The sequence below is a fragment of the Actinia tenebrosa genome, unplaced genomic scaffold (genome assembly GCF_029948245.1).
Source record: "Actinia tenebrosa isolate PJP-AT-01 unplaced genomic scaffold, QUT_ActTen_1.0 PGA_scaffold0__85_contigs__length_37466705, whole genome shotgun sequence".
Classification (NCBI taxonomy): Eukaryota; Metazoa; Cnidaria; class Anthozoa; order Actiniaria; family Actiniidae; genus Actinia; species Actinia tenebrosa.
The window spans coordinates 13,377,787-13,404,034 of record NW_028292569.1 but is presented as its reverse complement, the minus strand read 5'-3'; the positions used below and the strand labels follow the sequence as shown (position 1 = coordinate 13,404,034).

The following is a 26,248-nucleotide window of genomic DNA, read 5'->3' as shown; positions in this document are numbered from 1 at the left end:
CGGAACACTCTTTTATTATTTATGATTTATTATTAGTTTTGTTGTCTTCGTTGTTGTTGTTGAAGAGTGTTATCACGTCGGGATAGAAGGGCTAAAAAATGTCTCATTTTGGCAACCCTTTTTTGTATTTCATCAAAATTTCTCGAAACTTGGTAACATTGAAGACTTTAACGAATCTCACAACTCTGTCGTTTTACCTTTTTGAATTCCGACATTTTTGGCGGGAAAATGACGTCATCAATTTTAGCGGAAAATCGAAAGACTCCTAAATGGAAAATTCTAACTAGCGCATTTGAAAGAACTGTACATGAGGAGTTCAAAAATGCAAAACTTGTTCATTTCTGATATGGAAACCAAAAGATATGATTTCTTAAATAGTCATGAAGCCGCCATTTTGTTTCTAAAAATAGTAACAAAATGGCGGCTTCAAGAATAGTGTTGAGTTTTCATTCGTGTTTTTCAGGTTATTTGGTAATAATGACATTTCAGAGATTCCATCTTACATTTTCAAGAATATTACTATCGGAAGACTATTGTAAGTGCATTCAACGAGCTGAGTCCCTTAAAATGGAATTAAAATTTATTCAGACGTTTCGCTAGTTATAGGCTAGTCCAGTGAACGGACATTAATAGAAAACTTGCAGTAACAGGTCACGTGACCCTATCTCCCTATATCTATCTCTCTTAAAACGAGCAGTTGTGTGTCAAAATGAACAACAGAAATGAAAAGAGCATTTTGATATAAGTAGGTAGGCGACGTTTCAGCTTATAACGTTAACTATAAGAGAAAAGGCATGAAATATAAAATTGACTCATTTAGCAAGGATTTGTATGGGAAAAGTGTTGGCTGGGAAGCTTATCCCTACTAATATCGAGGTGCTCTGCAAAGCGGCGAAACCAGGTCTTTGACAAATAGCTTATTTATATTTAGTATTTCGTTACATCAACAGGGATTTGACTGATAATCATATAAAACATGTTCCAGGTCGATTCCTTCAAAATTCTCCAGACGTTGTCGAAATGTAAGTATTTTTATCCATTTAAAAATGATATTTTATTTGCTGAACATGCGAGTCTTTTTTACAGACTTCTACATAACAACGAAATCGAGTCTATTGATGAAGACAGTTTTGAAGGTCTTTCAAACCTACAAGGATTGTAAGTATATGAAACCAGAAACTCATTAGGTGGTTGATTTCTTTGCGGTACGATGCTCCGAATATTCATTTTTCTTTACAAATTTCTTTCCAGTAAATCAAGTCCTTTTGCTTCAAAAATTTCCAAAACTAAATTAAAAACAGATATCGGACAAGTTTGATTGAAAAATTCCGTAAATCGCCTCTGAATATCAGGATAATTCAGCGAGAAGTTTGAAATGTGAGGAGAGCGGCCATCTTGAAACTAAACTTATATTTCCAAATATGGTATCGAAACTCCTAATTTGCATATGTGAATATTCCAGAGCATGGTTATAGTGTTAAACGTTTCAACCTCTTTATGAGTTTCTGATAATACTTAAAATCATTTTTTATTTAATTTTAAGTGGTGTACTTTTTTCAGTTAACAACTCTTTTTATAGTTTCTAAAGTGTTATTTTGGCCAACATCTTTTTTAGATACCTGTTCAACAATAAGATCAAGCAGTTACCCAATGGAGTCTTTAAAAACCTTCCGCTGACAAAACTGTAAGTATATTTTCGCATCGCGCCTTCCCGCTTTCCTTCTAAAATTGTAACCTTTTGTTAAGGTTTTTCCTGAAAAGAAAAAAAAGAAAAGAAAAGAAAAAAAAAAGAAGAAAAAAAAATTTTTTTTTCCTACTTTCTTCAAATGAGCCTGGCAATAGTCCCTTTCATCCGCTGCGCCATCTTGAAAGGTAGCGGTACCTTTACGTTGAAGCGGGACGAACGGTGACCTTTTTAACAGCTTGGATTATTATTCACATGTCTCTATTATTGCAAGCTCACCGTTGGTCTCGCTTCGATGCAAAGGCACGACTACCTTTCAAGATGGCGCAGGGAACTGTGAAGGGAACTATTATGAAGACTGCATGAAAAAATTATTCCAGCCCCAAAAAGCCTAGAAAACAAAAGATGCATTTGTAGTGTAAACGCAAGTTGCAATTTTGTTGCCGCTGAAGCAAATGTGGAGTTTAAATTTCGCTAATTAACGACTTGATAACTTTTTCTGCTCCACAGATTTCTCAACGGAAATAATTTTACAAACCTTACTGGACGTCTATTTAAAGGAATGAAGAAAACGTCAACTACTTTGTGAGTGAAAAAAGAATGAAATTTGAGAACTTTTTTGAATAAATAAATAATCGAAAAAGTTAAAGAAATTTTAATATTTTTTCTATCTAATTTAGGTACATGTTTTCGAACCAAATAACCTACATTGAGGATGATTTCGTCAATGACTTGGGAAGCGAAACCAACCTGTGAGTCCATCTATTCTTGAATACGACTTTTTTTCTTTCTATACGAGGTCTTTTTGTATTTCTTTTATAATCGGATCTTAGCTTGATTATTTCAGAGTGATCACATGTGCAAATCTGGGATTTCTTCCATGTACTCACCAAAATACAACAGCTAACATGTAAGACTTTTAAAGGGCATTTTAGAATTTATGAATAAATTTAAGTAGCGTTATTCCTATCTAAAATAACGGTTATTCTAATATGTATTTTATAAAAGAAAAAAATCTTGCTTGCTGTGCTGTGTGGAGTCATAAAGCACTTGGGCGGATTGGCAGAAAACTCGTTACAGTGTCGAGGGTTCTGTCTCCTAACACTTCTCTCGTGTTCTGCCAACCCCCGCGTGCTTTATGACTGCATATAGCACGCACGCGCGTTTTCTATTTCTCCATTATTCTGTACTGTGTACTGGACCAGCATTTATTTTGCGCTTTGATTTTTTATACAGAGCTTGCGCTCCAAACGGCTTGAATACAATAAAAGGACTGAACGACTTAGTGACAAATGCCCTCGCTCGATCAGGCTTCACTTGCATCATGCACCACGTAAACGACAATGAGTGTATGGTTTGTAAGAGTGGTTCCTATGGTAACGGAAGCATAGACATGCCCGGATGTACAAAATGTCCTCCTGGTAAGAAATCCGTACATAGGAAGCCTATGCTTAAACATAGTATAACATCAACCTCGTACCCAGAGCCCACATTTTTCTTGGTCAGAACATGGAAACGAATACGAGATTGGTATAACAAAGGCTTGCAAAAAAGATATCTTGGGAGCTATTTTCGTTTGATTTCCTCAACCGCAAATGCGAAAACAATCAAGGGGTAGATTTTACTTGACTTTATTTGTTTCATGTATCGCTTTTGTCTGAATTGGGCTTCCTGTATTTGAGATTGAGGACGAAAGATACACAGGAAGCACGAGTCAAATATTTTGACCATAGACCGCATTACCGATACGGCGGCCATCTTGAATTCTATTGTTTTAATGAAAACATTATGGGATGCCAAGAAGCCAATCATTAAAAAAATTATAGACTGCACATCTGTCAGGATGTCTTTTTAAATAACTTTACGCTTTTCAATGAGAAGCACGTCTGAAAAGCATTTGAATTTGTTAAATCAGTTGGAACAATATACGAAATCCCAAGAATTCATATTATTCGAAAACATAACCACACCACTAATTATAATCTCTGTTTTATACATTTTCTACGTGTTTGCCCCCTCGGCATCCCATAATTCAAGATGACCACCGTATCAGTATAAAGGTCTTTACCGTGTTATGATCCTGATTTCTTAGGTGGATTTTACCAAGACGACATGGGTAAAATTAGCTGTAAGAAGTGCAATATTGGTACATATGTCCACCCAAGTAACGCACCGGGTACTAACCCTCTATCGTGTCAGGCCTGCCCACAGGGTAAGCAGTACTGTATATAATATACATAAAATATCCCATAAGGCATTTTTGTTCGTATCGTGACCATGTTGTGACCATATCAAGACCATGTCGTGAACTTATCGTGACCACGTCGTTACTGTGTCGTGACCATGTCGTAGCCATGTCTTGACCATGTCGTGACCATTACGTGACTATGTCATGACCATTTCGTGACCATGATGTGACCATTACGTGACCATGTCGTGACTGTGTCGTGACCGTGCCGCGTTTTTTTCCACAGTCAAAACAATAACTTCTATTTGTGGTATACAGGAATGATTTTAATAATCTTCAAACATCTTCAATCCATTAAAGGTACCAATTCAAGTCAACATGCCGGATACCGGGCTTGCAAGTGTATCGACAAATTTTATCGTCTTGACCGGTTTGGAATGTGTCAAACATGCCCCAACAAGGCCCTTATTTGTAAAAATGACTACGCGACTCTCTCAGAGGGTTACTACTGGAAATGGAAGAACGTTAGCCACCAGGAAGAGTACTCCAGCTTTACCAGGAACCTGGAAATCGAGAGTAGTGAAGTTTTACAAAGGAATTGGAAATTTAACGGAACTCTCCCCAGGCCACATAAGTGCCCGCGCAAGTCATGTCTCGGAGGAATGGAGTCTAGTTGTTATAAAGGATATGAGGGTCCACTGTGTGCCGTGTGTAAAACGCAGTACTACGACAGGATGAACAGGTTAGATAAAACAAATTGCGATAGGTTTGTATGCTATCTCGCTTCTGATTGGCTGGGAACAGTCAACCAATCCTCGATAGCGTATCAAAATTAATTAAGGAAGGTACGCCTTTTGGGCGGATCGAGGGTTTGGGTCTCCCCCTTTCACTCGGTGAGAAATTGATAACCCTCCTATTAAGTCATAATTGCAAGGAACTATAGCTATCTTCGAAATAAAAAAGGTTTAACCATCTTCTTTCTCGTCCGAACTCCTCCTCCTCTCTAGTCCCTAGTTCTTCTCTCCCATATAATTTAATACAGCGATCCCAACAGAGAATATGTGGGGTAGCCTGCGTAGGAGATAAGACCCTCCATAAAAAATCAAATTTTTACAGATGACGTTCCCCTCTTTCGCCCCCATCCCCCTGACAAACGTATTCTTTGATTTTGATTTCTCAGGTGTATCCGCTGTCCATCAAGTTTGCAGGCAGGTCTTCAGGTCGCTGGTGTTCTAATCATGTTTGTTTTCATACTCTTTGCTCTTTTGTGGGGTGAACGAAAGAAAATTAATGGTGGACGTACATGGACTGATATCATCATGTCATGCTTTAAAATCATCATTGGCTTTTATCAGGTGAGTTTTTTCGAATCTCATTGGTCTCAGTTTCAATTGTAATGATTTCTATAGTGTAACGTATCCATTTCTTAAACCTTCAAAATTCTTCAAATTCAAACGATACCTTGAAACAAGCTCTGGGTTGTTCCAACAAGTCAAGGCATGGGTAACTTACAGGTTAAATTGGAATTAGCTGCTAGCTTGTTAGGTTTTGTGGAGGGAGGAAAACTGGATAACCTATAAAGAAAACCTATTTAAATCAAGGAAGAGACCCAGCGATCTCTTCTCACATCTAATGCCGAGTCCAGGAATCGTACCCTAGACCCCAGAGGTGAAAGGGATAACCTAAATAGATAACTATTTCCCAAACAATTGTAGGTCATGGCAGGATTGTATTCTTCCTTTTCAAAAGTCGAATGGCCTCCAACTGTAATTTGGATGGAGAAGACGCTCCACTTTATACAACTAAACATCTTACAGTTTGCCCCGCTCAGCTGCGTAACGCCGAAATTATCATTCAACGCGCTGGAACAGTTCGTTCTGGTATCAACAGCAAACGTTGTTATTGTCAGCTTTATTCTTCTTTACCTTGCCGTTAGAATCTTTCAGCTAAGACGAAAAATGGGAAGAGAGGTTGACGAGCGAGTTACGCACACCAAGATTTCGTGTATTCGTAACATCTGTGTGTTGTTATTCGCCACATATCCACGAACCTGCACCAGCATTGTCCAGGTCCTCTCCGTCAACTGTGTTCCCCTCTGCTTTGATGAGAATGAAGAGTACTGCGAATCTTATCTCAGGAGTGACTTCTCGATCAAATGTGATGCTCCGCCCTACCTGGTGTACTCAAAGGTTGCCTTCGTTTTTCTCGCTTACCCAATTGGGCTACCTGTGGTGATTCTGTTTCTTGTTTGGAAATATGTTCCTAGAAAGACCGCAAGCCCTGAAGAAGAAGAGACTGAACTTCAAGATATACCAGAAGAAAACAGAAACTATCCTAGTGGGGATGCAATTTTGTATAATCCGAACAAGACTGAAACTCCTTTTAAAGCTGGCCTCAGTCTGTTCTACGAGAACTACAAGCCAAGCTGCTGGTATTGGGAGGCTGTGGAGATGATCCGGAAGTTGGTTCTCATTTCCGGTTTGACCTTATTTGGTAAGCAAAGCCGTACACAAATAGGACTAGGCGCGATTATATCCGCCTTGTTTGCAATCCTGTACGTTTACCTTCGTCCCATCGCCAACGAGTTTGAGAATTTTCTCCAAACCGTCGCCCTGATGGCAATTTTTCTTAACCTTGGGATCGGAGTGATGCTGAAGATTTCAGATGACGAGATGTCACCCTCTGTCAACAAGCGCAACGATAAAGTGGGCGTGTCCGTGCTGCTGATTCTCATCAATACTGCTGTTGTTGCCATAGTGATTGGTAAGCATTATGTCCATCGTTTAGAACTGTCATACTATATACTTGTTAAACTAAACGGAGAGGTATGTGACACGGTCACGGTACCGACCTTACAACATATTTTGAATCAATCACAGCGTGCGATATTACTGTTCATCCAATCAGAATGTCCAGAAAAGGTAACTTCACCACTACGTCACGACATGTCATGTTACCTCCATACTTATATTTATTAATTTGGCTGATTAAGACTGAACCAAAATGATAGAATTTTTTGCTCCTCATGATCCTGACTACCTCCTCCACGCCTCCCCCCCTCAATCTAGTTGTAAAATAAATCAAGCTAATTTGTTTCTCCAACGTTTTTCCTGGCGACAGTTGCTTGTCTAAAAATATTGGTCTTGCGCATGTTACGATGGTGTAGATCTGCTGACCATTCATGCCATGGTGACGAGTGTTGTAAAGTGTGCGGGATGTTCTGTATGAGTCTGTTGTTACCATCGAGACTGGACAGAGGTGATTCTCATCATGCAGAAATGCGTTCAAGACTATTAGAAGAATTCGTCGAAACGTAAGCGTATGGATAGGCAAAGCATTTTGGGAGGCCCTTAAGGGGCCCTATCCCCATACCCTCACGTCCAAACACGACAGAGAGACTGGGCATAAATCCTATCAACAGAGTTGTTTCTCAGCATAAGAAATTTTCCTAAATCCTTCACTGATAGCCCTCTAAGGAACGAGTATCCTGTGACAAATTCTTGGTAAATCTTTTATTTTTTCAATTTTCAAAAAACATGCAAGCTTTCATAGATCCACATAAGTTTTTAAATATTACTATTGTTAATGTGAGTTTTGAAGACGATTCTATTTATGCCCGAGAGGATTCTCCAAATTTGTTACCATCTGAGAAAAAAGGAAAAACACTTTTTTTCATAGTTATTACTTTCTTGTTTTAATAACTTCAATTGATGGAGAACCCTTCTTGTGACATCTAAACATTGATACCAAGAGTACATAAATATTTATGGTCTCTTGGTGATACGCATCTAAAGAATCTAAAGAAGTTATCAAACGATATCACACAATATCAACATTTCTTAAATTGTTAGGCTAATACATCACGCTTGTTTGACTTTGCAGTTTAAAAATGAGTTCTTATTTTTACATCAAGTCAGTGTGTTTTCAAGCTTTTTTCTGTTATTTTTTTTGCAATTTATACACATAAACTGATTCAGAAGTCGAGGTTTTCATCTGTAAAAACTTGTTAAATTGCTATTTCGATTTGTCTAATCGAGAGTTGAAATACTCGACTTCTCAACCCAGCTGAAATTCATAACTTCAATCGTTATTTACAACCATTTATACTTCATTATAAAAAATGGTCAATACTTACTCGAGAAAGATCGATATTTTCTCGGGAATAATGGCGTCGGTAACCAATCATGACGCAATACGATCCCGAAACATTTGCTTTTTGATCTCAAAAATCTCAATGTAATCATTCACTGTTAATGCAGTTAAAGTGATTTTACTTGGCCCGTGAAAGGATAGTAATTAAAAACGTAATGCATAGAAGTAGAACCTAAATCCATGATTTTCTTTTGTTTTACTTCGACTGTTACTAGCTAATTATACGATTGTTTCACGGGCTAAAGGAAACCACTCTAAAGGCCGGTTTAGACAGTACGATTTTCGCCTACAACTATCGTATACAACACGCTCGCGTCTGTCGTAGGCGAGTTGTAGGCTAGTTATTCAAAACGAAGTTGTAGCCGTTTCCATGCGGCTAGGTGTGCCAGACCAAAACTACCCAGAGCCTCCTTATTGCATCGTGAAAAGCTGTAATAGTTATATGTTTATTATTTATTAATATCAAAACGCCACTGATTTCGCATAAATATTTTTATCCATTGTGCATCAGACAATATAGAAATTCTCTTACATATACTGCTTTATCCGAGGAGTTTTCATGTTTGCAAGCCGGTTAAGATCGTTAATAATTACAGTGTTTTTGTTGAAATTGTCTAATTAAGGAAATGTATATCATGCACGCAATTAAGTTGTTGTACCAAAATGAACCCTTCGAAAACCCCTTCAAGTGTTGAGGAAATCAGAAGAATTTCAAATAATTGACAGTTCATTGATTGACAGTTTGTTGACATCAGTGAGAGATGTGGCGGACTTGTTGTCTGATTACCATACACTGATCTCTGTCAATAAACAAGCTGTTAGTTTTGACCTCGATGTCGTCTTCAAGATTTTCCTTATTGCGGACCAACGCCTGCATCGAACCCTCTGCCTCAGCTAGTCGCATCCTGAGACGATCAATAGAGGTATTGATCTCACCCACTTCTCCCACGAGGCGGTACTGTACGGGGTCACGACAGAGCTCGACGTTTGGACGGATAGAACGCTTGTCAAGTCGAGTGTGAGCCACCTTGAGTGGAGCTTCCTTTTCGCCTATTGCCATCCTAAGGTCCCTGATGTTATTCTCCATTGAGGATATTTCATCCATAACCTTGGAGGAAGCAAATGTGACTATTAGTAACTTGAAACTTTAAATCTTAAGCTCTAGTGTAGGGATCTTTTAGCACACAGCTATTTCAAAAAAGGTTGAATACTGAATACTGCATACTGAATAGTGCATTCCAAGACCAAAGGGCATTGTGGGTCTCGTTAATTCGAAATAAAAAGTAAATGTACAGCAATTTAAAACTCTCTACATGTAGTTAGTATATTGTTTCAGATGGAATACACTAAAAATAGAATAAATAATAATTATTTATCCTACTCTAGACAAGGTCACTATGGCCCACGATGCACTTCGGTCTTGACAGCGAAAAAGGCCTTCAAAAGCGCTTTGAAACCTTACGGTTAGTAATCTGGTTGGCTTTTCAATGTTAACTCACCCTTGCAAGTTCCTTCTCCAAAGACTTCTTTGCGGCGTCCGTGTCTTGGATGCGCTTAGAGAACTCGTTGTTCACAGTCTCGTAAATGTTCTTCAAGTCAACATAGGTCTGCATGAGGATGCCATTGATCTCTGAACGCAGAGCCACTGAAGCTTTTCTTTCGCGTTCTGCTTTTGCAATGTTTTCTGAAGAATAAGCTTCCCATTCATCAGGTGTGAATGAACTGAAAATGACGTCAAAAGAAACAATTAGAGATTACGTAAACCAGTTCATTTAAACGATAAAGAAAACTGGAACATTTCTTCCGTGCTAAATTATAATTTCTGTGAGTTAGCCGCGCTCTGACCTAGATCAGCCCAGAGGTTATTTCAGGGTTCAATCTGTGAGTTAACCATGCCCTGACTTTGATCAGCCCAGAAGTCGTTTCAAGTAGAAGTTTTGTTAAAGCTTATTTCTACTTACTGTTGCTGAATGGTAACCGAATGGGGAGCGAAGTGAATCTCCTTAGAAAAGTTATTCAGAGTGGAGCACTTGCCGTCGATACCCAAAGCGCCATACTTGTCGCCCAAGTCCTTCTCCAGCTGGGTCTTCGCGTTACGTAAAAGCCTGGTAACGAAAACTCTCGTAAGCATTGATATTATCAATAATTATTAGTGTATATATTTCCTTTTATGAAAGCCCACAATTATATAGATTTTTGTTTAAATATAATTATAAATTTCTTTCTATTTTTAGAAACCAAATTGAAAAATTTGGAAAGAAATAATAGAATAATAAATTCACCTAGAAAATTAGTATCTTGAGAAGAAAATTGAAACTTGACTGTCTAGCACTCACGCTGTGAGTGAACAGGAGAAATAGAAAATTGACTTCTTGTATTAGCATATATTTTTATAGAATGCCAGACGCTGTCTTACCAAAGCTGTTCGTGTGCCTGATCCATTGTTTTCTTCAACAAAGCTTGAACATTTTCAATCATTTCGACTTCCTGTAAAAAAAAGTTTGAATATGGTATAAAAAGAAACTAGCTCAAGGTCAAAAAAACTTTTAAGTTAGGAAAAAAAAAACCTAAGGATTTTCATGACTAAGAATTATTTTTGGAAACTTTGACTTTTGTTAGATGTCTATCTTCATTTTTTTCCGGTTTTCTTTCCACGAATGTAAATATAGACACCTAAGCGTGAGCCAAAAGACTACACGCAGAAAGATTGTCTATAAGATAGCTATAGAATTACCCTGCGAGCAGAGTCTCCTTTTAACTCCTATACGGGCGAGAGAAGGAATAAATCTGAATTTGAAAAATTAAGAATACTTGCAATTTTCGGTTTAATAACGCTCAAAATAAACGGCTTTAAGAAAGTTCATATCTCATTTTAGTTTATTAAAAATCAGCTGGGAATAAAAATAATAGTTTTAGTTTTTAATATGGGTTTTATGTTATGAATTTTGATAACGGCAGGTAGCATTTAATTGTACAAAAAGACACGATAATTTGGTAATGGTTTCAGCTATGCCGACCTCGCTGTCAAGGCAACCGAGTTTGTTTGAAAATTTAATGGTTGAGTGAACTTTAACTAGTTTATCACTTAAAGTGGTCGCATTTTCTTTTAAAACAATCTTACTTACTAGAAAAATATTCTTTGTGTTTTTCTAATTCCTAATATAGGAAATTGAAGTCTTAATCTCAAAAATTCTCGCCTAAGTTAACAGAAAAAGGAAGTGGTATTGAAGACGGAGGGTCTGGAAGATGCTGTGAAATGTTTTTGGGAAACAATAACTGGATTATGAACCCAAGCATAAACTTAAGTCTTGTAACTTTAATAATTTCAAAGCACGCTAAATTTTTTAGGTTACTACAGACTTTGTGTTATTGTAAACTGGTGTCTCAAAACCCTCATATTCAGTCGTCCAACTTATAAATATTTAACCAACTTATGTTGCAATGATCAATAGCAAAACTTAATAATACCGAGTTGATTTCAGCTGTTTTTTGCTTCTCCAAAACATCTCTAAATGAGAACAATTCATTTCAATTTTCTTTGTTTTTTTTTTAACCAAAAACTCTCATCACTGTGGGTTAAGAATAGACACAGAAACCGGTTGCTAGGAACGAGGGTCTTTAGCTTGCTAACAGTTATTCATTTAGTGTTTCTAATTAAAGAGCACGGCACTCTTATAATTCAAGGTGTTTCAGAATCACCTAAAATAATTCTGGTAAATCGAAGAAAAATACTGAAATACATGCCTTTTGACGGGTTTTTAATTTTTGCTTGATTTACAAATATATTTATCAAACATATCCGCTTTCGAGAATGTTTGATGGTGTTCTCTTACCTTGGATAAATGGTTTTCTACACTATCGTGTACCAAGTCAATCTTAACTCTCCTCTCTCTAAACCCAAGGCACTGCTGAGCGATATTCAGAGGTTTTTCTGTGGCAGCCAAGGCTTTCTCGAGACGTCCAATAAAAGCTTGAAGGGCCTTGATCTCTGCTACTGTTTCATTGTGTTGCTTCTCAAGCTCGGCTTTCCAGTACGATATATCGTGAATGCGGTTGTCAAGCTTCTTGTTGACGTCCATTTGCGTGCGGTGAGTACGGAGAGACGTCTCCGTGCGGAGCCTAGAACACTCATCTCTGAGCCTCTCAGCTGTTGCTCTTTCTTTCTCACCAGAAGATACATTCAATAGGTTCGAAGAACGCCATTGTTGGGGGCTGTACTTATGAATCGCGCGTTGATTTACGGCTGTATAAGGGAGATGCTCCAACCCACTGGAAGATCCTTGAAGGATTTTAGAAGGGAATTCATAAGATCTTGAAAGCGTGATTGGTCTCATGGAATATGGTGTAGTGTGAGGTCTGATTCCTTGGAACGAAGCCGTGTATGTTGTCTCGTAGGGACCTCCTGTTGGCCGTAGATACGAAGGTGGATCGAACGAAGACGACGACAAATACTTGGCGGTCTCGACGAACGATTGCGTTGTCATTTTCCTGAAGAATTCTCAAGGACAAGTTAAGAAAAAAGCTCAACGAAGAAAGCTCCTTAAGGAACTCTAAATTCTCCTTTGTATGGCTCTGAGCTAAGGAATTTATGTTTTCTGAAATCAGAGCTGTTATATATCTCTAAGCGTCTTGCGTTGCCTAGTTACCACGGCCAGGCTAAACAACTAGTAGCGTCTATTGGTCCTTCAAGTGATTAAAACTCACTATACCACTTGTGATTGGTTGATAATTACTTCCGGTTAAGGACTTGGCGGATTTCCGATGCAGCGTAGTTCCACGTGTTTTTGTCTGTTTGTAGAAACACAAGAACGTAGGTTAGAAATAACAGAAAGACCAACGTTTTTTATGAAAATTATACCAGTCGAGGGATTTGAGAAGCCAAATATACCTAGAAAGCTCGTACCACCAAAAAATGATCAATAATATTTAAATTAGGAAAAAAAAAAAAAAAAAAAAAAGAAAAAGAAAATTACAGCAGCCTGAAAAGCTATTGTCCGAACAGAGCATTAAAAGTTGAACATCGTTAGTTTTGTGAATTACACACAGAGCTAGAGTAAAACGCCATATTCTACTCGTAAATTATCAATTTTATGAAAATTTAGAGCTGATGTACAATTACACTAACTCAAACATTTTTGTTGTTGAAATTTTTGGGCAGTCTTGCATTTTTTTAAACATTAAACTGCTGTTTGCTTTACTTGCAGTTTTTTGTCAATTCAACGAGTTAGTTCTTTTATAAACTATCCTCATGTATTTAATCAAGTTTTTTGTTGTAAACTGGAATTCTAAATATCAGTAATCCGTGTTGAAAATTTTTACTCGTGTCTAAATATTTTTCAGAAAAAAAAAATCTTACTTATTTTCTCAAACTCTTACACGTTAAATTATCCACACACACGCACAAATTTAAAAGACCCAAAACAAAACATTTCAGTTTACTTCAGCAAATAAAAATATTTCCCATTTGAGTAATTCTGGCGTTTTTAAATGTCTTACTTGAAAACAAATTAGCGTTACTAGTTTTTATCCAACAAGCCATATGCCTGGTTGTCATGGAAACTACGGAGTGGTGTCTTTACCATTGACAAACCCTTTGTTTGTGACAATGAGTGTACTTAAAACTATAGACCAATATACATTAACGAAGTCTTTGTTTCAGTAATGCTTGAAGTCTGTATCTTGGTTTTCATTGGACTTGTTAAGCCGGGTTGATTATGGAAGTGTTAAGCCTTTAACACTGGCATCACACATGCTCCTTGATAATATAATTAACTGAATCCATGCCTTGGAAATGATAGGCAAACATAGAATCTTATGGTCTATTGTTCCATAATTTAGCATCGTTGGAAAGACTGAGGCATTTCAGTGTTGTCATGGTGATGGTATTTTTTGATGGTCTCGTTAGCTTGACCATGGGACTTTCATGTACACCTTAAGACACCTATTTTTCCCTCGAGCAAATAAGATACTGACTTTGTCAAAATTGAGGTACTTGATCAACTCTGTTGAATTAGGTCTGTGTAAAATAACTCAATTATACTTTCCACACTATTACAGCGTTAATTTTTAGGGTTAACTGATGAAGGCTCGTATTTGTGTGCTGTCATGACAACTAGTCGGTCAGGGAAGCCATCAAAGTGAATAAAAGTAAGGTGGAAAGCGAAACTTACTATAGACTTTGATCCAGAATTAATACTGATTGTTCTGTCATAAACTGCTTGATACAATATAGCACTAGATCCTACGCAGCATGATCTATACTTCACATGGTGCAAAATAAATGGTCACTTATCTGAAACGTCTACCTCATGCTACGATAGCTTGCAAATTGTCTTCGCCTACAACGTTGAACTTTAATAGAAAAACTCGCAGGCCAACATATGAAGTTGAAAAATTCTTCCGAAGATTAGCCAGCAAGCCATTCCGAAAGTAGGGATTAGTCGTGCACCTCAAAACAGACACCATATTGCATTATGTATCATCCTCTAAGTCCTTTCGATTGTAAAAGGCGTAAAATGTGGTCGAATTCGCATAATGAACATCCACAGTCCGAAAAAGTCTGGCTTACTGCCACAACAGAATTTTCCATCGGAATATTTAGATCATATTGGGGACTTTATATTCATGCACTAATAAATATTTTTTATTTAAACATACAAACATGCGTGAAAGGACAAGATGTCAAAATTAATAACAAAAGTATATATTTCTATTTTAGCAAAAATCGATATCGGAGAAAATAATTCGGTATTTCATTTGCTTTGATTATGTGAAACAACACCGCTAGAATGCGACCAAAACAGCGCGCAACTAAAAAGCGCTAGGATAAAACGTTTGTAATTTTGTTCCGATACTGAATACAGTCTGTTCTGTTTTGCATCTTTATACAATTTGGTGTGAACACAAAAACTAAATAGTACAGCAAAAATTAAGCAAATATTTAAATTTATAAGAACTTTTCTAAGGAGTTTCCTTTTTCACATGGTCTTATTTTGGAAAGTTTCTTACACTTCATACATTTTTTGTCTGCGCGTGCTTTCCGTCGAACTGTCATGGCATGCGCGTTTCCCTCAGTTCTAATTTACAATTGCAATTCCATTTTGATCCGTTAAATGCTTAAAAAATTAACACTTTTTTCTTACCTTGATTTACGAAAAATCTTTCGTTGTAAATATAATTGTAAGTCTTCCAAAATGGAAGACGAACAGAGAAAGGTTCGATCAGAATATGATGTTCACTTTATTAACCACTAATGACCTAATTTTTTAATCTTTATGACGTCATTTTATCCATGACGTCACTTTAAAGTTCATCTTATGGCGTCATATGGATGAAAATGAAAATCTTAGCTTTATAATGTCTCCACCAAGAATTAATTTTGGGATTTGATGCAAAATTAGTTTTTTTTTTCTATTAAAATACGCGCGCTGATTATTATTGATCTATGCAATAACCTATTATCAGTTTATCATTATCTACAAATATTATTTGCATTACTTTCGCCGTTTTAAAGAAATCTTAAGCCTTATTTCCATGGTAACCTGTTTCTATTGCAACTTGATCATTTTTATCAGTAAGCCTCCACTTTAAAGTTATCAGCATTATATCGTGCCCAGTCTCTCGATAGTTTCAGATTTTCCCGGTTCTCTTTGGCCAGTTTTCCGAGGAAGTCGTACTGCGCATGTAACTTTTGTTGCTTCATCTCTAGGGACTGCATGCGAAGTAGAATGTCCAAGTACCAGTCTGTCTCGCCATAATCAGTGGCTGGTTTTACTGACGTCACTTCCGCCTTTACGCTAGACGAACCTTGCTTCTCAACTGTAGTAGTAGTAGTCGTGGTCGTAGTTGTCGTTAACTCTTTGGACACTCGGCTCTCTGTAGATTTCTGAAAAGACGAAAACAGCCTGTTGATAATACTACCTAGAAAAGCTTGAAATTCCAAATTGTACTTGGAATTTTGAATAGTGTTAGTTATATTTTTTCGAACTCGTTCACTTTTCTGTGAGGTTCTGACTACTCGTAAAACACTGAATAATCAAACTTCTTCAATCTGTTCTTTCGTTTGCGCATGTTTCGCACAAGTGAAAAACAAGCGTTACCTTGGTTACAGAAGAAGACGACCTTGTTTTGGGCGAGTCCAATGTCTGCAGTGAAAAAAGTCCAAAATTAAAAACGTATATGACGAGAATAAAATCATACTCAGTTTTAACATACCTTGACTGAAGAATCAAATGTCGAAGCCTCGGGTTTGAATTCGCTTTCGTAAGCTTTCTACATTACAGTAAAAGAACAAAATCAGTAAATAAATGCTTGAAAACTTAGAAGTTTCCTTCTTAATTTAGTCTTTTTTCTTACCCATTTTGCTGCTGTTGGCGGCGAAGAGTTTTCGAATTTTGACTCTTTTGAAAAATTATTCTGAATAGGCAATATAATTACATGAGAATTGTGTGGTATGGGAAAAGTTTAACTGAGATCTGTGGTATTGATATCATAACGAACTGTTTGTGCAGCGCACACGACAATAAAGACGCTGTAACCAGTAAATTTGTTGCGCCGCGTCTAGAAAGAAATGGCATGAAGAATAATAAGGAAGAGAAGAAGAAGAAGAGGAAGAAGAAGAAGAAGAAGAAGAAGAAGAAGAAGGAGGAGGAATGAAGAAGAGGAAAAAACATTTCTTTTAAAAAGGAAAAGATGAAAAATACGCAGAGCCGGATTAATTGTAAGCTCTTTCTCAGCAATTTGGCGCTCCGTTACCTACAATATCAAGACTGATAAATATCGCGCCATGAACTATCTACCTTCGGCCGTTGTACATCGGGACTAGTGCAGCTCTTCGACCGTGACCCGTCTCCACTGCTCGTACTCAAATCTTCAAAATAAGCCCTACTGCTTTGAAAAGAGCTGGAATTTTTGGGAGCTGTATTTTTTTGTGCTGGTCCTTTGCTGCTGCTATTTGAAGAGGTGGATTTGGGGAGCTGATAGTAAGTTCCAGTTGAATTCTGCTTTGCTTGCCTGTAAGACTGCGAACCCTCCGTAGTCTCGGTGCGGTAAGCTGTAGAGGAATGGACATTTTGCTGCTTCGAAGGTGAGTTGAGAGACTGGAAGAAAAATTCATTAAAATTATTATGGTAATAATTTAGAATTAAGTCGACTCTTTTTAATATCCAAGACCCAAGCATTTGATACTGAAATCGCTGGAAGAAGGAAATCGAAAACTACAAAATTGAGAAACTAAAATGACAGACACTATATGTGATATTTCAGATAAATATATTTTTTTTACCAAAAATGAATAAAAGTGGCTTTGTTAAATCTTTCTTGGGGATCGATACATTGGGTCCTCTATAGAGCGGTTCTTTGAAGCGTACGAGTAAGGGAGCATAGAAACAAAAACTTCTAGCTTTGAAATCATGTCCACGACAGGTGCAGCTTCCTTCAATCTTATAAGGTGTCATTTTAGAAAATATTTCTCCTCGACACAAACAAATAATTTTCTTTTAAGACCAGATAAGCGTTAATTATACGTTCCATTATCATCTAGAAAACCAATTGAAAATAAAACAACAAAAATAATAGTAACTCCAATAGCTTGTGGTCGTACGAAAGTGACGAAAAATATCGAGATATAGACACTTCGTTTAACAATAAATATGAATTCCTTAAACTTTCCAAAATTTTTAGGTTAGCGCGATAAAATTTGGATAACGATTGATTAGGAAAACAGTGATTTACAATATTTCAGTGTGCAGTTTATTAAGATCGTGAAATGGTGATGATTCGAGATGATTTTTTGGACAACTTCTTATATTTCATTTTTCTATCCGATGAAACGCCTCATGCTAAAGAGCATTCTAAACTTGCGAACTGAGGCAAAAAAGTGTCAGGAATTGGAAACTCGAAAATTATACGTTTATGAGGAATAGCGAAGAGATGAAGTTGATCAATGAGTTTTAATATAGTCTTTTGAATGCCAAAAAATGCCGGAACATTTTACCTGTCGACCCACCTTTGAATGAGGCTTTGATTTCGTCGATTCATTATTACCAAAGTTCACCTATATTTTAAAATTCGGAGAAAAACATTATTTAGTAAAAAAATAAGATTTTTAATTAATTAAATATCCGGCCTATCTTACCGTTAAAGTTGATATATAAGTGGTGATTGTTTCTTGCTTTCTTCGTTTCATTTTTGGTTTCAATTTTAAGCTCCTTTCAGACCAGCGAAGATAGTAAGTTTGAACTTCAGCGCTTGTGTTTACAAATGTGGTATTTTTTTCGGCAGGTAGGTAGAACCTGATTTAATGCGGGATCCAAAACAAATTATAGTAAACTATCATTTCAATAACACATCAGTCCATTGTAGTTTGCTCTCAGAAAATTAACCTGAACATTAATTGTGCGTTTTATCCTACGGCTTTTATCGAAAAATAGGCTACCTTCACCCCTCTATCTTCTATCTTCAATTCTTTATTCTTTTAAACACAGAGAAAATGAGTCAAGAAATATATTGTGTAATTAGAAACCGTTTATTAAGGCATGACCAGTTAATCATGGAGAGATACATCAGCTATGGACCTTATATAGTATATTCATAGTGAACACTTCACTAAGGGGGCAGGACATTATGATAATTCACAGATTGAATCAGAACGTAGCAAGTTAGATTTTGCAGAGGTAGAAACCCCGGATCAAAACCCTTGAAACAAGGATGCAAAGGGATCCAAGACATCCAACAAACACTACTCACATGTGATTCAGAGTCCAGGATTGAACTTGAGACCCCAGAGGAGAGCAGAGTGTACTGTCACTACACCCCCCTTGAATTGACTCCTATTATAAGTTTGCTCTAAGAAGTAAGTGCTACAAAAGGTACACCTTGAATGCTTCGCATAACAAAAAAAAATCTAAAGCAAAGTGGAATGATATTTAATGTAAATTATGAAATAAGTGGGACTTTAAAATAAGACTTCACAATCAGCATAAATTCTACTTTCAAAGTCACTACCATGTACAGAATCATACAATTTGCTATGGTAACAAAGTAGGTATTGGTAGATGTCAATCAAGGTGTTTTCATGGCATTCCATAGGCATGTGCCCTTGAATATTTCATGTTTTTTGATTGGCATCCACCAAAAGCTACTTCAACAAGATAACAGCTTTATCTATGTAATAGACCCCTTGCAGCACATTGGAATGCAGCTCAATCTGGAGTACAAAACAATAGGTTCTAAGTCCAGATCGAGCAGCTTTGAGGTCACATGCGAGGGGTCTATTGAAGAAAAAAAGAAGAAATTGGTAGAGAACTCAAGGTCTCATAGATATACATTAATACTGTATATATGAAGTTGGTACCAAGTTTATAAATATGGACATGACTCAGATAGACTTCATTTTTTATTTTCACATTTCAGACCTTGTGTTGCTCACTTGAGCATTATTTCTTTTGAGTAGGTACCTTAATAGGAATGACATTTAAAAAAGTGCCTTATTCCTAGAGATCAGAGGTGAATTAAAGTTCACCTCAAATCTCTTCTCCCTAGAAGGAATCAGGTAGCATAGTGGTAGCACACTGGATTGCCCCTCACCTGGGGTCCCAGGCTTGATTCCTAGAATCCAGTTTTTCTCCCTCTGCAAACCTATCACACTATATTCCAGGTGAAGCTTTGATTTTCATCCACCCAGAATTTGTTTCAGGGTTCAATACATGTATGTGAGTTAGTTGTGCCCTGACTTACGACAGCTTAGAGGTTGTTTGAGGGTTCAATCTGTGAATTAGCTGTGCTCTGACTTAGATTAGCTCAGAGGTTGTTTCAGGGTTTGATCATAGTTAATAGAGGGGAACTATGGTTTGATAAAATGTGAAGGTTTTTTTTGTAAAGGAGAAAACACCATGTCTGAAATGGGAAAATATTACAGAAGCCAAACAAATTTAGTCTCTTTTTGACATCTCTTCTAAAAAAGAATATTGTTGTCGATTTGTTCTTGACAAGCTTCAAGGTTACCCTCCACAAGTCCACCTAACTGCCTCCCCCTCCTCCTCCTTCGCCTTGCTCAGGCTGTTGTGACGACATCAACATGAAGATCACCACAGGAACAATATACATCCAATACTTGGCCAAAAATGAGCGATTATCTTTACCCTTGCCGCCAGCTTGCTCTGCTTTCTCCTTCTCTAGCCTTTGAACGTATGTCTGAGTATCAGGTAGAGCACCAGGAGCCTGGCTTAGAACGTTGATTGTAGTGTTGAAATAGGCCGGTAGCCATCCTGCTCCGTGAATCTTCCCTTCACATTGAGAAACAGGGACTCTCAGTCCTATACCATAGATATACCCTAGATGATCAACAGCTATCGTAATCGTCTCTGTCAGTTTAGATTCGTATAAAGCACAAGCTCTAACATAGGTAGACACGAACTTCTTTTCGTCTTTCTCACTAGTTCCAAAATGCGAAGGAACTCGTATGCGATAGTAGACATCATCCTTGCTTTGAGCCATCTCTTTGATAAGCCGTAGCTCCTCTCTCGTCAGCTGGTCTCTTTGATAAAAGACTCCCGTTTGTTGCTTCAGTGAGCGTAAAGAGATTGTGCCACGGGGCTTGAAGTCGGGGCCGTCGGAGTTCTCTTTCAAAGCGTGTTCCACTGTAATTACCAATTCATCGAGCTTGGGAGTCATTTCTGGGTCAGGTTTTTTACTACTCGCTACATTAGAATATAAAATAACTATTACTAATGATAATAACACCGAGTAGGATAGAAATTTAGCTCTAAAAGGTAAAGGCAATGCAGCCCTTGTATCTCTGTGGGCCGCCATCTTGGTTTTGATCAAAAGAGTGCAAAACTTTACTTTCGGGGGTAGACTGAGAATATTTATTCACTTGTCTTTGCACTTTTAGATGCAAAACTCATGATAAATATACCTTAAAAGTTCTCATCCTGCTTTAGGAATTCATTGATAAAAAGGAAGCTACAATAAAAACTAAATTTCAATATATAAATGCTAGATTTAATATCATCCTCATACCCTCCCCCCACAAAGAAAGTATTGTTGTACCAATTCTTACTTAGTAGGGGTAGGTACAAAATGTAAAACACTAGTTTGACCACAGTAAGCCTATAAACAGAAATTATAGCAATATATAGAAAGAAAGCTATCATCAGTAATCTATTTTCTGGAGGCATTTCGATCAGAAAAATATATTAGGTATTTGCGATAGAATTTGGGGTTGGGTAGTCACGCTTTCTATAAAGATATTGCTGATGCATTAAAAAAATAATATTATCTTGTTACGATAGGCCTTGAACCCTCCGACAGAGATAAAAATAAATAAATAAATAATAATAATAATAATAATAATAATAATAATAATAATAAAAGAGAGATAGAAAAAAAACGACTCCACTGTGCCATACCCCCGAGACATCCGCAGAGCTGGGGCGGCGTATGGACTTCGGACCTGACGGCGATTAAATCCTTCTGCCCTTGGGTGTACGAATTACGCAAGAAAATGTTCTAGCCAAAGCATCAGGGGAGAGACCAGCCGGCCCCCAGACCATATCGGCTAATCCCTTGCATCTCTGCCACGCACGGAATCGGTTGAAAAAATATTGTTAAAAAGTCTAGTCTATCTGGTGCATTGTTTTCAGGGTTATTGTTATGCTGATTCACCTGGAACCGTGGTCCAGTGGAAAAAACTTGGGCTTTAATGACACTTAGTCAAGTCCGGTTGAGCAAAGTTAGTACCTGGATGGGTGACCTGAAACTGATGCCCACTTTTGCTAGTTTATTTTAGTTTTTTTTTTCGTAATCCTTAATCGACCGCAATCCGTTTTAGTTGAGAAATCTTCGGAATTTACTAGTAAAAACTGTCGGGTATTGAATTCGTGACCATCAGTCTGCAATCATGAGCTATTTTTCAAAGCGTCAAGCTTCTCCCATAACTTGGTTCCTTGCTTGGGTTTCCTGTGGTATGACGTCATTTCTGGCTGATTGAGCCCACGTGAAACACAGAATCCAAAATGGCGTCCGGTCGAGCAAAGAAAGTTCTTATTCACCCAGTTGTTCTCTTTAGTATCGTAGACGCTTACGAAAGACGGAATGAAGAGGCGAAAAGAGTTATAGGGACTCTTCTAGGAGTTGTTGATAAAGGTTTAGTCGAGGTCAAAAGCTGTTTTGGTGTCCCACATAACGAATCTGCCGACGAAGTGAGTTGAAAATTTGATAAAGTAAACGTGTTCCTCAATCATTGAATACCACTAAATGCTCAGATTTTTAAGATTGCTGATCGCAGCTATCCATATTTAATATCCTAGCTTTTTTATCCTATTTTTCTTGTAAAAATTAATGATATAAGTCTTACACGAACTAAAGTATATTATAAATAAACTTACGTACAATGTAAACGTTTGAAATTCATAAGCTTTAATTTTTTAAATTTTACTATACTGTAGTTGGAAGTATTCTTTGTTCTAGTATAGATATAACTCTGCTTTCTTTTACGTACTCAGGTTGCTGTGGAACTAGAATATGCCAAAAGCATGTATGAACTTGCAAATAAAGCAAATCCTAAGGAACAGATTGTTGGATGGTGGGTTTCCTTTATGAATGATCATTTAATGAATTGTCCAGGGCCTGGATGTACGAAGGGTGGGTAGCATTATCCAATGGATAAATCCTTATTCAGTGGATAATTCGACGCCATTATCCAATTAATTTATCTACTGGATAAGATTTATCCATTGGATAGTGCTATCCATCCTTCGTACAACTTGGCCCAGGAGCGTACCAAGATCTTGATTATAGGGGACAATATTTAATAACTGATGGTTTTCAACCATTCCCAAGAAAATTAAATAACAAAAGACACGGTGGCCATGTTGGAGGATAGAAGAAGAATTCATTGACAATGCTTTTGTTAAGTTCCTCCAACATGGCCACCGTGAAAACCATCAATACTTGATATATTTTTTTACAACAGGAAGCTCATAAAAGCCTATTATTAATGGGATTCTTTTTTTCTTTTTTCAGGTATGCTACAGGACCAGATGTGACAGAACACTCTCTTCTTATCCATGAATACTACTCAAGAGAAACCAATAATCCTATTCACCTCACTGTTGACACAACACTCAAGAACCTTAAAATGGCTTATAAAGCCTACCAAAGGTATTGGTTCTATTACCATCAGGGCTTGAAATAATGGCCGATCACTTGATGGTCATGATCACAGGCCAAATTAGTTTTTACTTACTTACTTACTTACTTAAGGCATCCTCAGCCGAGCTGCACACCTTCTGATCCAGTCTACACCATCTAACATACAGGTGGCAAGCTCGGCAGTGTTGGCCGCCCCAGTATCACCCTTCAAGGTGTCCAAGAGTGTAGCTGCAGGACGCCCTGCACGATGGAAAGTTTTAACTTTGTCATACCTTATTTCTGACTAAACCTTACTGGTCAAATTTTCCAACAAGGCAAAGATTTGACCAGACAAATACCAGTTTTGGCTGGACATTGTCCAATGTCTTGCACTTTGAAGTCAGCCAGGCATGTGCCAAATGTGCACTTTCCGGATGACTAACTTCCATATTTCAGCGACCAATAATTAAAATATTTTTTAGTATCTAGTGTTCATGCTTAGATACAAACAACTGTACTTATATTGAGCCACCCTTGATTTTCAAGTATAGGATCTGGTAATAGTTTGACGAAAATAGAAGGAAGGGGTACTGTATTGCAACTTCCTTATCACCTTCCTGGAGCCACCCCTGTATTTTATTTCAATAATGTTATCTAATTATCCTTTCTTTCATCTATGATTTTCAGTGTAAAAATGGGAGTTCCAGAAAAGACAGAGGGCACCATATTCAGTCAGGTTCCCTGTGAAATCAAGCTCACAGCTTCTGAGAAAGTTGGAAGTAAGAAAACTAAAATAAATATGTATACACTTATACGATAGACCTCTTCACGTTGGGTGTAATGTTTTCACAGTTACTTGCCGTTACTTAAAAGCAATGTAAATGTAAAAAGTAATTCCTTTTACGCTTAATCAGCTAAATAGACCTCTTTACCTTGGGTGTTATGTTTGCCCATTTCAGACCACATGTCCGTGATTTCTCTTGGGAATAAGATTTTTTTGTTGACTTGTATCCATATTTATTTGTCTTCTCATGTGCAACCGTTAAACAAGGAAATGATACTCACGGAAGAGCCCCTCATGGGGAGTGGTGGTTGTGAAATATATGTTTTTTTTATATTCTATATAGGGAATGACACATGGTCTAAAATTGGAAAACATTATGCCCAGGGTAAATAGGTCTATAGAGACCATTGTCATATTTCAATTTAGTCCTATGCTTATATTTTATGAAGTTTGTGTTTATACTTTCAGTCGATGTCTTACAGAGAACTAAATTTGCAAGCAAAAAAACAGTTTCCTTGATATCAGACATGCAGCATGTGACCAGGTTAGACCTCACTTTATTTTTAGCTGATCCAGAGTTGTAGAATGTATTGCATCATGGGGCCGTCTGAGGGGACACTTTGATACTTACATGGTGCCTTTTTCCCTTGCTGTTAGTGAAAGATGAAAGAAAAGTGATATGAAACCTTAATTGCTGTGTTAATTTTCAAATTGATTTTGCCTTTGAAAGAATAGAATGTCAACTGAGTGGTGAAACATCACTCAAAATCCTCAATATATATTAAAAAGAAAAAAAAATTGCATATTTATTTGCACTGTGCCCCCCCCCCCCCCCCCCCCAAGGAAATGAACAGCATGCCCTAGTATACTAAATATAGCTTTCTTTGAGATTTTAATATCTTATCATTTTTAATATCTCTCTTCAATAGTGCTACAGACGATCTATCAAGCATGCTGGGTGATGTTATAAATTACATTGAGGCTGTTATGGTAAGTGTTAGGCGGAATATGGGATCTAAGTGATGGCTGGGTCACTATGATACATCAACACCATCATCCCTCTTCACACCAGAGGAACATTAAGCAGTAATCTTATGTCTCAAGTTGGGGTTAATATGGGAAAATTAAGAAAAAGAGATGCCTTCTTTTGCATTTGATTCATTTCAGTTATATTTCTCTTTCCTTTTGCATTCATTTCCATTTCCCATTCCTTGCCCTTTCTGTTGCTTTCCTATCCATTTTTCCCTTTCATTCCTTTTTTTTCCCATTTTTTCCCCTTTCTCTCATCCTTTCCCTTTCAATTCTCCTCACGTTCCTTTCATTCCCTTTCATTTCCCAACTTTTTCTTTCATTTTCCCATCCTTCCTTTTTCATTTATTTAACTCAAAGAATATCTTTTTATTTAGGATGGAAAGATTACTGCAGATAATAATGTAGGTCGAGAGCTGAAAAATTTTGTTGATGCAGTTCCTAAGATGACGCCTGAAGAATTTGAAGCCATGCTTAACAGCAACATGCAGGTAACGTAACTACTGTGTAACTTTTTAAACAACCTGGAACTGCAACTGTAGTATGTTCTCTACTATACACATGTTTACCGTTGTTTGCATTACTACGCGGCCACCCCAGACACAAATCGAGTCGTGTAGTCTGCAATAGACTTCTGTCAATCATTCATGTTGATGCCATTTATACACGTTTGGATCATTGAGTTGGCTTTTCTATTAAACTTTCTCAGTCAGATATCACGAAGTAAAATTCCATTTTATTATTCATTTTGTCTCATCTATGGTTTTTGACATTTTATTTATCGAATCTACATCCTGTTGTTTTCGTTTCAGGACTTGCTGATGATTGTATATCTTTCAAAAGTCTGTAAAACACAACTCGCCCTGGGAGAAAAGCTGACAGCTGTCCTTTAACATTAAAACATAAATATAAATAAAATGCCAAGAAAGTAAAAATTTACTGGTATGATATTGTTGTTCCGGGTGGGGTAGGGTGAGGTGGGTTGGGTCAGGGGGGGGGGGGTGTGGACATCTGCACAGGTGAAGGGGAAGTAAAATCCTCAACTAGGGTGGGGAGAAACGAACAAAACGTGACTACCATAGACCTTTTCTAATTTCGATAAACTGTGGTGCATTGTGGTCTAGGTTGGGTCTACCCTGCTGGCAGTGTTCTTTTAATTTCTCCCTTTTAGTTTCTTTTGTCGCCACTTGGGGGAAAATTAAAGAAGATTCTGCCAGCAGGACATCTTTAGGGGGGTTAAGCTTCACGAATTCACAACGTCCCCAGTGCCGGATTGGTT

At 37.3% G+C, this 26,248-nt stretch overlaps 5 protein-coding genes across 6 annotated transcripts; 2 read left to right on the top strand and 3 right to left on the bottom strand.

Annotated features, from left to right (window-relative positions):
* Nucleotides 1-98: 98 nt before the first annotated feature.
* LOC116301752 (uncharacterized) lies at nucleotides 99-7,402 on the top strand. The gene is made up of 14 exons (XM_031710867.2): nucleotides 99-124; nucleotides 464-535; nucleotides 951-1,022; nucleotides 1,087-1,158; nucleotides 1,616-1,684; nucleotides 2,195-2,269; nucleotides 2,365-2,436; nucleotides 2,532-2,594; nucleotides 2,921-3,105; nucleotides 3,777-3,896; nucleotides 4,233-4,614; nucleotides 5,053-5,227; nucleotides 5,588-6,635; nucleotides 6,993-7,402. The coding sequence occupies exons 1-14, from the start codon at nucleotides 99-101 to the stop codon at nucleotides 7,187-7,189; spliced, it is 2,628 nt and encodes an 875-aa protein (XP_031566727.2). The 3' UTR covers nucleotides 7,190-7,402.
* LOC116301753 (tektin-1) lies at nucleotides 7,370-12,814 on the bottom strand. Its single transcript, XM_031710869.2, has 5 exons — nucleotides 11,858-12,814; nucleotides 10,441-10,511; nucleotides 9,986-10,129; nucleotides 9,524-9,746; nucleotides 7,370-9,132 (listed from the first exon to the last, which is right to left on the bottom strand). The coding sequence occupies exons 1-5, from the start codon at nucleotides 12,506-12,508 to the stop codon at nucleotides 8,776-8,778; spliced, it is 1,446 nt and encodes a 481-aa protein (XP_031566729.1). The 5' UTR covers nucleotides 12,509-12,814; the 3' UTR covers nucleotides 7,370-8,775.
* Nucleotides 12,815-14,654: 1,840 nt separating this feature from the next.
* Nucleotides 14,655-18,264, bottom strand: LOC116301748 (uncharacterized). 2 transcript variants are annotated; one of them, XM_031710861.2, is made up of 7 exons: nucleotides 18,160-18,264; nucleotides 18,019-18,078; nucleotides 16,823-17,122; nucleotides 16,380-16,439; nucleotides 16,239-16,295; nucleotides 16,124-16,168; nucleotides 14,655-15,909 (listed from the first exon to the last, which is right to left on the bottom strand). In XM_031710861.2, the coding sequence occupies exons 1-7, from the start codon at nucleotides 18,208-18,210 to the stop codon at nucleotides 15,595-15,597; spliced, it is 888 nt and encodes a 295-aa protein (XP_031566721.1). In that variant the 5' UTR covers nucleotides 18,211-18,264; the 3' UTR covers nucleotides 14,655-15,594. The 2 variants fall into 2 exon arrangements, with proteins under 2 accessions (XP_031566721.1, XP_031566722.1); XM_031710862.2 differs by having other exon boundaries at nucleotides 18,031-18,078.
* A 262-nt stretch (nucleotides 18,265-18,526) lies between these two features.
* LOC116301749 (ER membrane protein complex subunit 10-like) lies at nucleotides 18,527-20,846 on the bottom strand. The gene has a single exon (XM_031710863.2). The coding sequence runs from the start codon at nucleotides 20,832-20,834 to the stop codon at nucleotides 20,043-20,045; it is 792 nt and encodes a 263-aa protein (XP_031566723.2). The 5' UTR covers nucleotides 20,835-20,846; the 3' UTR covers nucleotides 18,527-20,042.
* A 1,165-nt stretch (nucleotides 20,847-22,011) lies between these two features.
* Nucleotides 22,012-25,904, top strand: LOC116301758 (eukaryotic translation initiation factor 3 subunit F). Its single transcript, XM_031710875.2, has 8 exons — nucleotides 22,012-22,225; nucleotides 22,529-22,608; nucleotides 23,049-23,186; nucleotides 23,844-23,935; nucleotides 24,409-24,484; nucleotides 24,870-24,930; nucleotides 25,347-25,460; nucleotides 25,782-25,904. Exons 1-8 carry the CDS (start codon nucleotides 22,040-22,042, stop codon nucleotides 25,860-25,862), a joined length of 828 nt encoding a protein of 275 aa, XP_031566735.1. The 5' UTR covers nucleotides 22,012-22,039; the 3' UTR covers nucleotides 25,863-25,904.
* Nucleotides 25,905-26,248: the final 344 nt, after the last annotated feature.